This window comes from Anas acuta, chromosome 1, assembly GCF_963932015.1.
Source record: "Anas acuta chromosome 1, bAnaAcu1.1, whole genome shotgun sequence".
Classification (NCBI taxonomy): Eukaryota; Metazoa; Chordata; class Aves; order Anseriformes; family Anatidae; genus Anas; species Anas acuta.
Genome location: NC_088979.1, coordinates 24,993,116 through 25,006,140, shown reverse-complemented (window position 1 = coordinate 25,006,140; position 13,025 = coordinate 24,993,116). Strand labels below are relative to the sequence as shown.

The 13,025-nt window shown below is 39.3% G+C and overlaps 1 protein-coding gene across 3 annotated transcripts in view; it reads left to right on the top strand.

The window, feature by feature from the left end:
- Positions 1–13,025, top strand: part of DCLK1 (doublecortin like kinase 1) — a 235,601-nt gene that overhangs the window by 192,053 nt on the left and 30,523 nt on the right. For all 3 annotated transcript variants that reach the window (XM_068673052.1, XM_068673061.1, XM_068673070.1), the window contains 3 exons: positions 3,566–3,623; positions 5,310–5,429; positions 11,022–11,168. In XM_068673052.1, the coding sequence (XP_068529153.1) occupies positions 3,566–3,623; positions 5,310–5,429; positions 11,022–11,168 (325 nt within the window). The remainder of the gene's footprint in view (positions 1–3,565; positions 3,624–5,309; positions 5,430–11,021; positions 11,169–13,025) is intronic.

The following is a 13,025-nucleotide window of genomic DNA, read 5'->3' as shown; positions in this document are numbered from 1 at the left end:
GGTGAACTGATGGAAAGCATGAGTGAACATTTCACTAAGAAAAGAGAAAAAGGAAAGCGAAAACTGAAGTGAGTACTGACTGAGAGAACAGGGTTACAGGGCAGAATAATCCTTCGTGGTTTGGATACACTGGCATTCAGAGGAAAATGTTGGCTGTGCTGAGAGCTAGTTTGAATGGACCAGTGTGCGTTACCACCATTTCCCAAGCTGAGAGAAAAGACATGAATAATACTAAATATAGGTCCCACCACAACTAAAAATAATACTGATTGTAATATCCTAGGGAGCTTAAATGAAATCTGTTTCCTGCCCTCTTGTGTATCCTCCCAGTCCCTGAAGTATCTAGTACCATGGCGTATTTAGTGAATATACACTAAGCTAGCATGATTACTTAGATATTCCCAAATAAATACTCTTATTGTTTCTGAGCCATACCATACTGCAGATCCCTTGTATATCAGAGAGTTACTACGCCGAGAAAGCTTGAACATTAAAACAAAATAGAATTATTTCTGTTATTTTCCATTTCCAAAGCGGGATACTTCTGCCATCACAAGTGTGGAGGGTGAAATTAAAGGCTCAGAGGGTAAATTAAAGCCAGTATGTGTAAAACACCTTCAAAAACATTCTTCACAGACTTTCTAAGCAAAAAACACCTCACTTCAAAGTCTGATATGTCCATCATTAGCAGAGCCAGAATTGATGGGGTGATACCTGGGACAGAGGACTTTTCCACTTGCTATTGACGTTCAATTCCTCTGTGCATGAGACTTCAAAGGAATAGTGCCGTGAGGTGTTAAGCAACTAGGAATGCTTCTTGTTATACATCTTCACTGATCACATGGATATATCTTCTCCATAGCTCCACACTTCAAATGCGTTCACAGGCTTTTTCCTCTGACAATGAACAGTATGAATAGAAACTAAAAATGATCTTCAAAATTTTCATGCGGGGACGTCCAGATTCCATTCCAGGCATTCTTTGCACTCCTGAAGGTGCACACACACACAAACAAAAGTAACGTGCACACAGAAGTAATAAAGGTTGATTTTTGACTCAAGCACAGCGGAAATCACAGTGAACTTTGCAAAAGGTTAAAGCAGATGGAGAGTGTGGCCCAGAGCCCCATTGCGAACTGGAGGTCTGATGCTGTACCCTGTGCTAGCGCTGTGGTTCCAGACTTTAATCCCGCAGTAATGTTTCCTACTTCATGTGGCACCTTTTTATTGTTCAGTTTAAGTGGTAGGTGAGAGGTGATATGCCTATTTTGCTGTGGCTTTCTGGCACTGCCATGCATATTTTTGGCGGGTCTGTAACTTACAGAGGTTCCTGGGCTGCTGACAGCCTGCGGTTCTGCAGCTTTTTAGGGGAAAGGATTTGCATTATCTTTGCTTTAATTTTCTTTTTGCCAAAACAAAGAGCAGTCAGAGTTGTCATCTGCTCATTACGTATCTGCTCCATCATATGTGCAATTTGTACTGTGGTGTTTTCATATGTGTTCATTTTTAACTTTCAGATACTTCCAAATTCTGACATTTCCTCACTAGCTCATATTTCTCAGTGTTTTCGAGTACATGGAGTCTCCCATGGCCAACAAAAACCATCAATTTCCTTTCTCATGACAGAAAGGAAGCACTCCTAGGGCAACCAAGGAGCTTGAAAGACACTCCTGCTGAAAGAGAGTGTGTTTTGTCTGAATTTGAACCCCAGATATCTTAATTTCTAATATTCCTTCTCCTACCTCCCCTTTTCATTCCCCAAAACATGGTGTTGATATCTCTGCCTGTCCTCTCACTGTGCTGGGTCTGTAGCCACCAAGCATCAACATGTGGAGTGTGCCCCATTTCTGGGGGCTGTAGCATTAAGCCCTCTGTCAGGGAAGTACAGATAGGAGAAGTTTTAAATTTTTCTTTGCTTAAGCCTTGAACATCCATGTTTTCCAAGCTGTAAGCATTGGCATCATCTTTTAATTGATGTCTTAATACAGTCTGTCCTGACCCTCCCTGCTGACCTGTGAACTTGAAGTGAAGTAATAGCTTGTTTTTTTATTCTTTCTGCTAATGTCCCCATGGCCCTTAAATTAATACCTACTGGTACATCATTGCCAGAAGATATATGTATGCTTAAATATGGCAATAAAAATGCCCAGTCATTTTAGTAATGCAGTGCTTTCAGCTTAGGACTCACTCTGCATGTCCTGCTCGACAAGCTGTGCACACTTCTAGGCATATTCATTTCTTCATTTAACCTACATGTACATATCAATTTAATGGATCGATTTAACTATTTTTTTGCTAAATGAAGAATGAAAAATCATGAAGTCACGGAATGCTTTGGGTTAGAAGCACTTTGAAGACTACCTAGTTCCAACCCCCTGCCATGGGTAGGGACACCTCCCATTAGACCATGTTGCCCAAAGCTGCATCCAGCCTGGCTTTGGACACCTCCAGGAATGGGGCAACCACAGCTTCTCGTGGTAACCCATTCCAGTGCCTCACCACCCCCACAGTAAAGAATTTCTTCCTGATGTCCAATGTAAATCTCCCCTCTTCAAGTTTAAACCCCTTGTCCAGTTGCTACACTGCCTGATAAATATGCTTGGGGGGTATTTTTTTTTAATCCAAATATATGCCTAAGGCCTTATGTAAATTGTTTAGATTTTAATTACATGCCAAAAGCTTTTTAGGAAAATTTCTCCTATATTGCTCATTCTCCATTTAACCTAATAGTAAAATTAGAACTTGGGACCAGAGATTCTTGGTTTCATCCTTGCAGCCTTCTTTTGATTTTATAATTTGAGTAAGAAATGGAAGTTGATCTTGTGAACTTGTCTATAGGCTTTGTTTTCTATTTTAATATTCTATAATAAATATCTATATATGTAATACTGATAAATATTTTATGGTTTCCAAAAAATAATTTAAAGAAACACCCAAAAGGAAATGTGTCCTGAAACTGAATTAATTTTCTATGATTTCTTAATGTCTCCAGAACTGTTCACACTCTATCCCATAAACATCTTATTTAATTCTGCTAGATACATATTTACAGAATATGCAGAATGTTATTGCAAGGTGACCAAGAGTGACTTCTTTGTCTTAGCAGTTGTGCGTGCAGATGTATAGGTATTTTCCACAGCTCATATTTTGTTTTATGTAAAACAAAACATTTAATTCTTAAGAAGATTGGGATCTCTAAATACTGTGTCGGGTTTTGTATAAAACTGCGGAAAAAAGATTAAATAAAATCACTATAAAATCACAAATAAAACCACTATAAAATGAAAAAAAAAAAAAGACTTTGTTTTGAAAACATTGAAATATCTTTATTAAAAAAAATGCTTTTTTTCTCAGGCAGACATATTTAATAAATTTGGCTCAAGTTTACAATTTCAGATAAATTTAAACATTTCTTGACAAAATGAGTACTTGAACATAATTCCTGCCTAGAACATAAGTCTTACCAATCATTAATAATGTACTCAAATGACAAATAGAAACTGAACTGAGAAAAATAGAGAAAAATATTCAATGTAATTGAACGTACATTGTTTTCTTTCCTCAGGTCAACTGGTAGAGAATATGCTCTGAAAATAATCAAAAAAAGTAAATGCAGAGGAAAAGTAAGTACGAAAATTCAAATGTGAGCAAAATGTTTTGTTTGTTTTTGTGTTTTTTTTTTTCAAGAAATATTTTACGGGAGATCCATTTGGGAAGCTGTTATATTTATCTTCTGCCTGACAAGTGTTACAACCTTTTTGACTGAAGTCTTTGCCTGTCCCCTTGAGACTCCTGGAGTATCAGGATAATAGGTTACAAAATGCCTTTCAAGATGCTTGGGTTGATTCTGCATTTGGTTGGTTGTGTGTAGGTATGTGCGCTCCCCTTGTCTGTAATTATCTTAGAACCATAGAATCATTTACGTTGGAAAAGACCTCTAAGATCGTCTAGTCCAACCATTAACATTGCACTGCCAAGTCACCCACTAAACCATGTCCCCAAGCTCCCAAGCTTCACGTCCAACCTTTCCTTGAACACCCCGGGGGACAGTGACCCCACCACCCTGGGCAACCCGTCCCAGTGCCTGACTGCTCTTTCTGAGCAGAAATGTCTCCTCATGTCCAACCTGAATCTCCCCTGGCACAACTTGAGGCCATTCCCTCTAGTCCTATCACTAGTTACCTGTGAGAGTCCTATCACTAGTTACCTGGGGAGCTGACCCCCAGCTCCCAACATCTTCCTTTCAGGTAGTTGTAGAAAGCAATGAGGTCTACCCTGAGCCTCCTGTTCTCCAGACTAAACAACTCCAGTGCCCTCAGCCGTTCCTTACAGGACTTGTGCTCCAGGCCCTTTACCGGCTTCGTAGCCCTGCTCTGGACACGCTGCAGGGCCTCGATGTCCTTCTTGTAGCGAGGGGCCCAAAACTGAACACAGCACTCGAGGTGCAGCCTCACCAGAGCTGAGTACAGGGGGACGATCACCTCCCTGCTCCTGCTGGCTACACTATCCCTGATACAAGCCAGGATGCTGTTGGCCTTCTGGCCACCTGGGCACACTGCTGGCTCATACTCAGCCAGATATTGACCAATACCCCCAGGTCCTTTTCTGCCAGGAAGCTTTCCAGCCACTCTTCCCCCAGCCTGTGAATGCACATCCAGCTTTTATACTCCCAATACTGACAGTGAAGAAACCATATAGTACAGAGTGTAGGTTTGTGCAGGAACTGTGGGCCATAAACAAAATAGCTAAAGACATACACCCAATGGTACCTCACCCTAATACTCCAATTGAGACAATACCTGAGGAAAAAACCTCAGTTTTTTCAGTATTACGTCTCCTATCTTTCATAATCCCAGATGTCATAGAAAAAAAATAATATAGCAACACCAGTCATTGAGTCTAATCAGTATCATCAGGTTAATCAAGTTGATGTCAGTTTTATACAAAATGAATTTCTGTTACTTTTAAAATTTTTATAACAAAAGATTCTCTCAGAAGACGTGATGGTATTAGTAAATGGAAAAAAGATTTAAAAGCTTCCATATTAAATTTTTCTCTGTGTTGGAAACACATCTTTTCCTGCCTTTCTTTTTGGGTGTTCTATTCTCTGTTCTTTTTTCAGTTATCACACTGATGTTGTTTCTAGTCTTGTTTCTTCTATATTGCCAGAGGCAACAGCTATAACCTTTTTTTTAAAACCCTGAATAATCCATGTAGGTCTCAATTCTCTCTGCAACTGGAAAATGTACATGGAAGTGAAAGTTTTTCCCACCAATCCATAGTCATTAAAGATTTCTTTTGTGTGGCAGGAACACATGATACAGAATGAGGTATCTATTCTAAGACGAGTCAAGCATCCCAATATTGTACTTCTGATTGAGGAGATGGACATGCCAACCGAGTTGTACCTTGTCATGGAACTTGTAAAGGTGAGTATTTTGGAGTTAAGCTCCTTATTAAGAACTTTTTCAACCATATTCAGAAATCACATTGGTACTAGAGCTTACTAATAATCATATAATCCTAGAATAATTAAAACGGTTGGGTCTTGTCTAGCACTCTACTGAAAGATGTGTAACCTGTACTCAAATGCTCCTTATAACTCTCAAATAAATACTCATCTAGCTTTCTGTAAAGCCCCCTCAGAAGAGCTCTATGGATAGTACTTCGGACATGACCAGTTTTATTTGCTCCTCCAGAAGATTTCTCTTTTAAAAGTTTTCTCTTAAACAAAAGGCATCTGCCTGGAGGTGAACTGAAAGGCCCCCCACTTTGTACATGTATAAATACCAGCTTTCAAAATTCAATATTCTTTGAAAAAATTAGAGTTTAATTACATCTTACTAATTTATATTAAATTTAAACAATATTACTTGTCTCTTTACTGGTTTATATTAATGCACTGTCAGATAATAACCTAGATTTCAGCTGGAGGAGAGGGGAAGTGAAAGAGGAGAACCTGCTATTTCAAGCATGGCTCTGTTCTGAAAACAAACTTTGCAAATGCAGTATTTATATTTGGAGCCCTATTTATTCCTTCATTGTAACTTCCAGATCTCATGCATTTATTTTGTTCTCTGATGGAATTACATATTCAAAATGGATTATGAAATTCAGACCAGGTCATCTCTTGTCCCCATACTGTCAACAAGACAGTGTATGAAGTCTGAATTTAGCTCTCGGTTCTGGTACTAATACACAAGTATGTCATCCTGCATAAAAGGTGGTAAAATACTTCTGAGTAAATTATCCAAATGAGGACAGAAAGTCACTGAGGACATTTTGTCCTACGTATTTATTGTAACAGAATACACCTGTTTTTCACATTCATTATGAAATCAGCAATTCTTCTTCCTTCCTCAGCTCTTCTGCAAAAAGGAAATTCCAGCAGCCACCTCCAGACCTGTATCTTGACCAGCAAGTTCTCCTGAGGCAGTCTCTCAGGTCTATACCTGGGAAATCCACTGATTTAAGTGTTTAAGGACAAATATTACAGTAAGGAAACTTACTGTGCAGCAACATTTAAACACAGGCCTATTGTATGTGGATTCTTGACACTTAAGAGCAAATCAGCCACTTAAGATCACTTCCACTTAAAAGCGTGGTCACCTTCAGTAGGCATCCTCTGTATCAGTGGTGAAAAACAGTCACCATCAGGCTGTCAAGTGGGTGGATGGCCACAGATTCTCCTTGTCCCTACAGCAGGCTGAGACAGCCTTGCTGTCCCTGGGAAGCTCAGGTTATGCCCTGAGATGGCAGCATTGCCCTTAGAGGTTTGAGCCTTCCAGACGCCTACTTGGCTGGAGTGGTGCTGTGGAGCTTATGGTCTAGCTAACCCTGGTGTCCACCACCTCCACACCCTGAGGAAGCACACAGGGGCATGGTGGTGGCAAGGAACTGACAGGCTACTCGTCGTCTTCATTTAGTCTCTGATGGAGAGACTTTTTCTTGGTTAAATCCCAAGAAAAAAAGCAAAATGCTCACACTCTTCCACTCTGTAGCCAGTCCCAGAAGAATATTCCCACCTTCTTCATAGTCACAGCCCTCTCATGGACTTGTGAGTGCAATGTGAAATAGCACAGCTTTAGATCAGATGCCATTAACCATCTAACACTATTTTAATCATAATTATTGCTCTTTTATGTGGTAAATGAGCTTGCTGAGATGCATGCTACTGTAGGCTTTCTGCAGTGCCCGTGATAGCTTGTTCAAAGGTACCTCAAGTACTCTTGCACAACATTGTAATCTAGCGTAGCCACCACTTCAGCCTCTATTGATCAATCCTTCATCTTGGCCCCATGAGGTGTGCTAAGAAGTAAAAGCTGTGCCTTGTCTAACATGCCAAGACTTACGCACATAGCTGGTTTTATGGGTGCAACCTGCTGTGCTATTCATGCTTGAAAAATGTTCAAACTGTAGTCTCCAGTGAATTTTTAATCAAAGTCCTCCTCAGCTAAATAAGAGAGGAGGAGACCAGAAACTCTTGCAAAATAACTAGCCTAAAAGATTTATATAAAGAAAACCATTCATCACTTTCTGGAAAAATCTGTTTTCTTGCACTCTTTCTTCTTTACTCTTCAGGGTTGCTGAAAATAGTATGATATTTATGGTTTTAGTTATGCAATAGAAGGGCTTTGTAGACATCTTTATAGTTCAGATATCCTAGAGAGCACTGTTTTTATGCTCTATACTTTTATGTCGAATAATAGAAGAAATTTGGAAGAAATATCCTGGTCCTGGGAAGTTAACTTTGTTTCTTTGAAGCAAACATCTATTGCTTAATATTTAATTGGGGAAAGAAAGAAAGAAAAAAAACACACAAAAGACTTGTTAGGCTCTGTGGGCACCAGGGAAGGTATTTTTGGAAAGACATTAATTGTTAATTCACCAATTGCTGACTGTTACCATTTCATAGTATGCACTGTTAGAATTGATTAACCATCTGTTATTGACTGACTTTTGAAGACCTGAGTTTAAATCAAACTCACAGACAGGAAAGAAATTCAAGGAGAAAAGGCTTGATACTGCAGAGCACGGTTTCAGTTAATACCACCCTGCATTAATTGGCAGTAACATGCTTGACATAAGTGGCTGCTGCAAATACTGCCCTCACCTCATGGCAGATAGACCATTCATTGCTTTGTAAAGTGTAAGAAAAAGCACTTCATAAATACAAATATAAACACATTGCAAGTGGTGCTTGTAAAAGGAAGCAAGGACCTGGCTTCTGGCACGTTGCCTTTTTACACAGCGAAACAAAATTGTTATTCAAACCTAACAGGAGTTTGGCCAATTTAACAGGCAAGATTTATTACAGAGTTTCTTTTACTGCTCCAGGATATGATTTCACTTTTGCAGAAGAAAAGAGAGATTATATCATTTACATAACAAGGTAATAAATAAATAATTGGTTACTGTACTTCCAAGTATACTTCCTCATGTGCGCAGATGATAAAAACTGCATTCAGATGTTGCTGGTCTGATTTCACTCCCAAACAGGGGATTTAAGGCTGAAATGTCATCCTGAACTCACCCCTTGTGCCTGAATAAATGATAGGGACCCGCTGTGTGAATCAGCTAAGCAGAACCTCGCAGGGTAAAGTGCTCTTCAGGGACGGGGAAGTCTGAAAACCATTCTGTCTGATATAGCTGTCAGCTGCATTAACTCTTTCCAGGATACCACCTCTCTTTTGCCTGCAGAGTCTCACAGATGGAATATATGCTCTCTTTTCTTACCAGACTACCCGATGAGAAACTTTACCAAGTAGACAATTTACCTGGAGAAAATAATTGTACTTGAAATTGGCTCGGTGGTCTGTTAATATATTCTACATCCTCTGTCTTCTCTGGAGTTTAGGTTCCCCTTGCACATAAACATTTGTTCTTTTTCTTCTGACTTCATGCTGAAGTTTCCCCTTCTCTTTTTATTTAAAGTTCAGTTTCTTTCCTTCTCATCCCTCACATCTCAGCTCAGATTGTTTTCTTTGTTTGGAGGCAGATCCTTTGCTGATGTTATGGACACTTCTCTGGAGCATCTGGAGTATATTAGATAAGACCAAAGATCTGTCTAATCCACTACCTCATGTTAAAAAGCAGCTGGTATAGGGGCTTCACAGGAAGGAGCTTAGGGAAGACAGATTATTTATCCCACATATTTTGCCACATGCTGATATCTAATACTTAGGGATCAGGTAATGCCATGAAGTACATGATATTGTACTTTTGCCAAATATTTGGCTTTTCTCTGTAATCCTCTATCTGGTTTAGCTTGGCCTTTTCTTCCTCCTTTTCCTTGACACTGTGTTCCTTGACGTATCTTGATCAGTCACCAGCCAGAGCAAGAGGTTCTGATGTGGTCCAGATTTGACATCGATTGGCTGCAAGCAGTTTCCAAAGCTGGAGTTCTGCATCTACAGTGGGAATAAACCTGCACAGGCAGACTTCAGCTGCATCTCAACAATGCCGTTTTTTAAATACTTTTGAGTCTGTCTTGTTTTATTTTTAAGTAGTGGCTGTTTTCTCAGGTTCAAGCCTTTGGTGGTTGCCATTTCCTACTATTTTCTAAATATACATGATTGATTTCTGGAAAAAATTGTCTCTCCCCTCTCCTTCTTTCTCTGAGTGAAAACAGTGTTTATTACCTTGCAGTAGAGCCTTAAAAACAAACAAAAAAACAAACAAAAAAACAAAACACTAAATAACTTAAGGCTGTTGATAAAATCATGAGAGTTTACAAAGCTGGGACTCCTCTGTTGCCTTCAGAAAAATACCTACTTTTTCTTTAACCAACAGTTAAAGAAAACAGCAGTTTTCTGTGATGTATTTTTTATCCCAATGTGACTGCAGTATATTTTTTTGTGTTGCTTTTGCAAAATTATCCTTTCCTTATTCTTTTTGGTGGTGGTGGTGGTGGTCCTCTGTGGTACTGTTTGGGTTTTGAGGAAAGGCCAGAAGTAGTGTTCCTTAATAAGTGTTTGTTTCTTCCTCTGTTCTGTATAGCTTCCTTCTTAATCTCTACTTTTAAACTTTTTTTTTTTTAAGTCTTTCTCCAAACACTTACATGTTCTTCTTCCCACTTGCCAGCTCAGCTCTGGCAATACAATCCAAATGTGCTGGCTGCCCCTGGTCCTGTTGAAGATCATTTCAACTTTAAGGATTTCCACTTAATATTCCTTCATTTCTTCTTTTTTTTTCTCTCTCTTTAATTTCACTGACAGTAGCTATAAACTGAATTAGACAGCGTGATGTCTTGGAAATGGCACAGTGCCAGATGTTTTTGTAGCTAAGGTGAAATAATAATGTTAATTCTAAAGTGTCTTCCAGAAGGATTTTGAAATATATGTATGAGAGAGCATTAGCTTCAGTATTACCCATATGTGCTTCATTAGCTACATTCACCTACCCATATTAGGTGCAAGAAGAGCATCTTACTACCAAAAATGTCACATGTTGTGTAGAGAAAATGCTTTCTAAAATCTAAATATTCAAAGTTTTATGATATGGAAACAGTCTTTTAAAATAGGCTAGCAGTGATGACAGGTAGCTGTTTTGAGTTTTATTCAGAATTTCTTCATCTTTCTGGTATTCGGTCAGACTTAGACAAATATTTGATGTCAGCCTGTTTGTAATTATAATAGAGCAGCAAGGGTTGGTACGCAGAACCATGACAGGCAAGTATGTAAGCATGCCAGAAATTTGCAACAGGGGCTCTGAACACGCAGGTTGGCAAGTGCTGGACATATTACAAAAGCAGCAGCAGGTGGGAATGGTTTGCAGAGGAGACTCCAGCCTCCTGGCTGACCAACTAAGCCAAGACAAATGGTACTGAGTTAGTGATATGTTCAGCTGCCATCATGGGGGATGTAAGCACATTGCCCAAACATTATAGTAGTTTTCTGCACGGAAACTACTGGTCCTCCTGCCTCGTTCTTCTCTGTAAATCATGCTCCTTGATGTTACCTAAATTATTTCAGTCATTTCACAAGTAATGTTGCTTACATGCCGTGGTCATTTTGCTCCAGGGAGGAGATCTGTTTGATGCTATTACTTCCACCAACAAATACACAGAGCGGGATGCCAGTGGGATGCTTTACAATCTGGCCAGTGCTATCAAATATCTTCACAGCCTGAACATCGTCCACAGAGATATCAAGCCGGAGAATCTCCTGGTAAGTGAAAATTTAGCTTCCAGTGTTGATAACTTGGGAGTGTGTGAGAGAAGGTCTTTGCTTCTCCCTCCTTACAGACACACCCCAAGTTTTTTCAGTCTTTTAAGTCATTTAGTTTTAATCTTAGCATTGTGAGGCTCTCCTAGGATTAATAGCTATTACGAAGACGGCAGTAACATCAGCTGGTATGTCCAGACTACTCACCAGGATGCAGTGACAGAATTGTTCCAGTGATCGCTAGAAGTAACCTTTTAGTGAGCTACAGTGTAATTTCAAATTTCTCATAAATACAAAGGTATTGTGTCCTCAATAGGCGACTCCATATTGCAGCTGCTTATGCAATTAGCAGCAGTTTAGTTTTACAAAAATTGTATAAATGTTGCATCCAAATCATGTAGCATGTCAGAGCAGAACCAGCAAGAGACTTCTGAGTCCTTCTCTCTCTGCTGGGCCTCACAGATAGTCCTACAGAACTTTTTATTAAGACACTTTCCTAAACAAACATCCTAAATTTTCCTTTTCATGATTGAATGTATATGAACACTATCCACTGAAGACAGTGAAAAAAAAACACCCTGACAATTCGTCCTTCTGGGGATTTTGTGCTCTTAAATGCAGCAGTTGTGTTCCCCCAACTGACTCGATTTCATTTCTTCTGATAAATTGATTTATTCTGATTGTTATTTCACTGTTCTCTGAGTTTTCCCAGTTTGCTGACATGTTCCAGTATGAAGATGTCCCAATCTTCCGTACATTCTGCAACCATAAAGCAGTGTTCAAGATATGTAGAATATCAGTCTCTCATGTATTTAGTACTGCTTGACACTGAAGAGGTTTTATGGGAAAGTTGACTCCAGTTGATATTGCCAAACTTCCAGGGAACAGTAGTTTTACCATTGAGTTTTGTCTAGTGGTAGATGCCTTAATAATTCTGGGTGATGAAGTAGCCTGGACCAATCTTCCAGAAACTGCTTAAAACATGTTGGGCAGAAGTTTAATTAGAAACCAATGATTGATATTTCTTTAGCAGCCCTTGCTGTTCGAAAGTAGCAGCATGCAGAAGTAACAGCAATCACATGTCAAGATTCACTTTGATTTGGGATGTACAGTAGTGTCTTGGTCTGGGCAAAGACTTGGCCAGCTTTTGACTTGAGATGTATCTGAATGCCTGGCATCAGTAGGATGAAGCTTTTGGGGGAAGAGAGGAAAGTTGTCAGGAGGTGGGGGCAACTGGAAGAGGATTCAATCTGCCTGCCCAGCCATCTCCGGTAATACCCGCTACCAGATTTCCTTTTGCATTGCAGACAAATTGTTTCTGAGTGATTTTTCCAGTGTCATATGTATATAGAGGTCATACATTGCTATTGATACTGAGCTGTGAGTATGCAGCAACGTAATCCTCAAAAGCCAGCGTTTGACTAACAAATTATATTAATTCTCTAAGATTTATCAGATCTTTGAAATAAGTGAACACTGTCTTAGAAGAGAGCTTTTGAACCAATCTTATATGGGTTCTGACCCTATTCATGGCCTTAGGTACCTCCTAGGTACCTTCTACTTTGATAGTTCCTTATATCATCAGATTGCAATTAAGGTTATTTTCTTGGCTTTTATAAAGCACTTATAAGCCTACCTAACAGTCAAATGTCTTAGACTTTAGGGTATGCTGAATCTCTGTGTTTTTGTTATCAACGTGCACATTTTTTGTTCTCTAGAGAGGGTATTCCATGTTTTAATTGGAACGTTTTTCATAATTGCTGCTATTTAGCACGTTTATTTTGTCAAGTCATGGGATGTCTTTATAGCCATATAATAAACCCTAGAGAACAACTTCTCTGACTGTTGCCATCTGCAGTG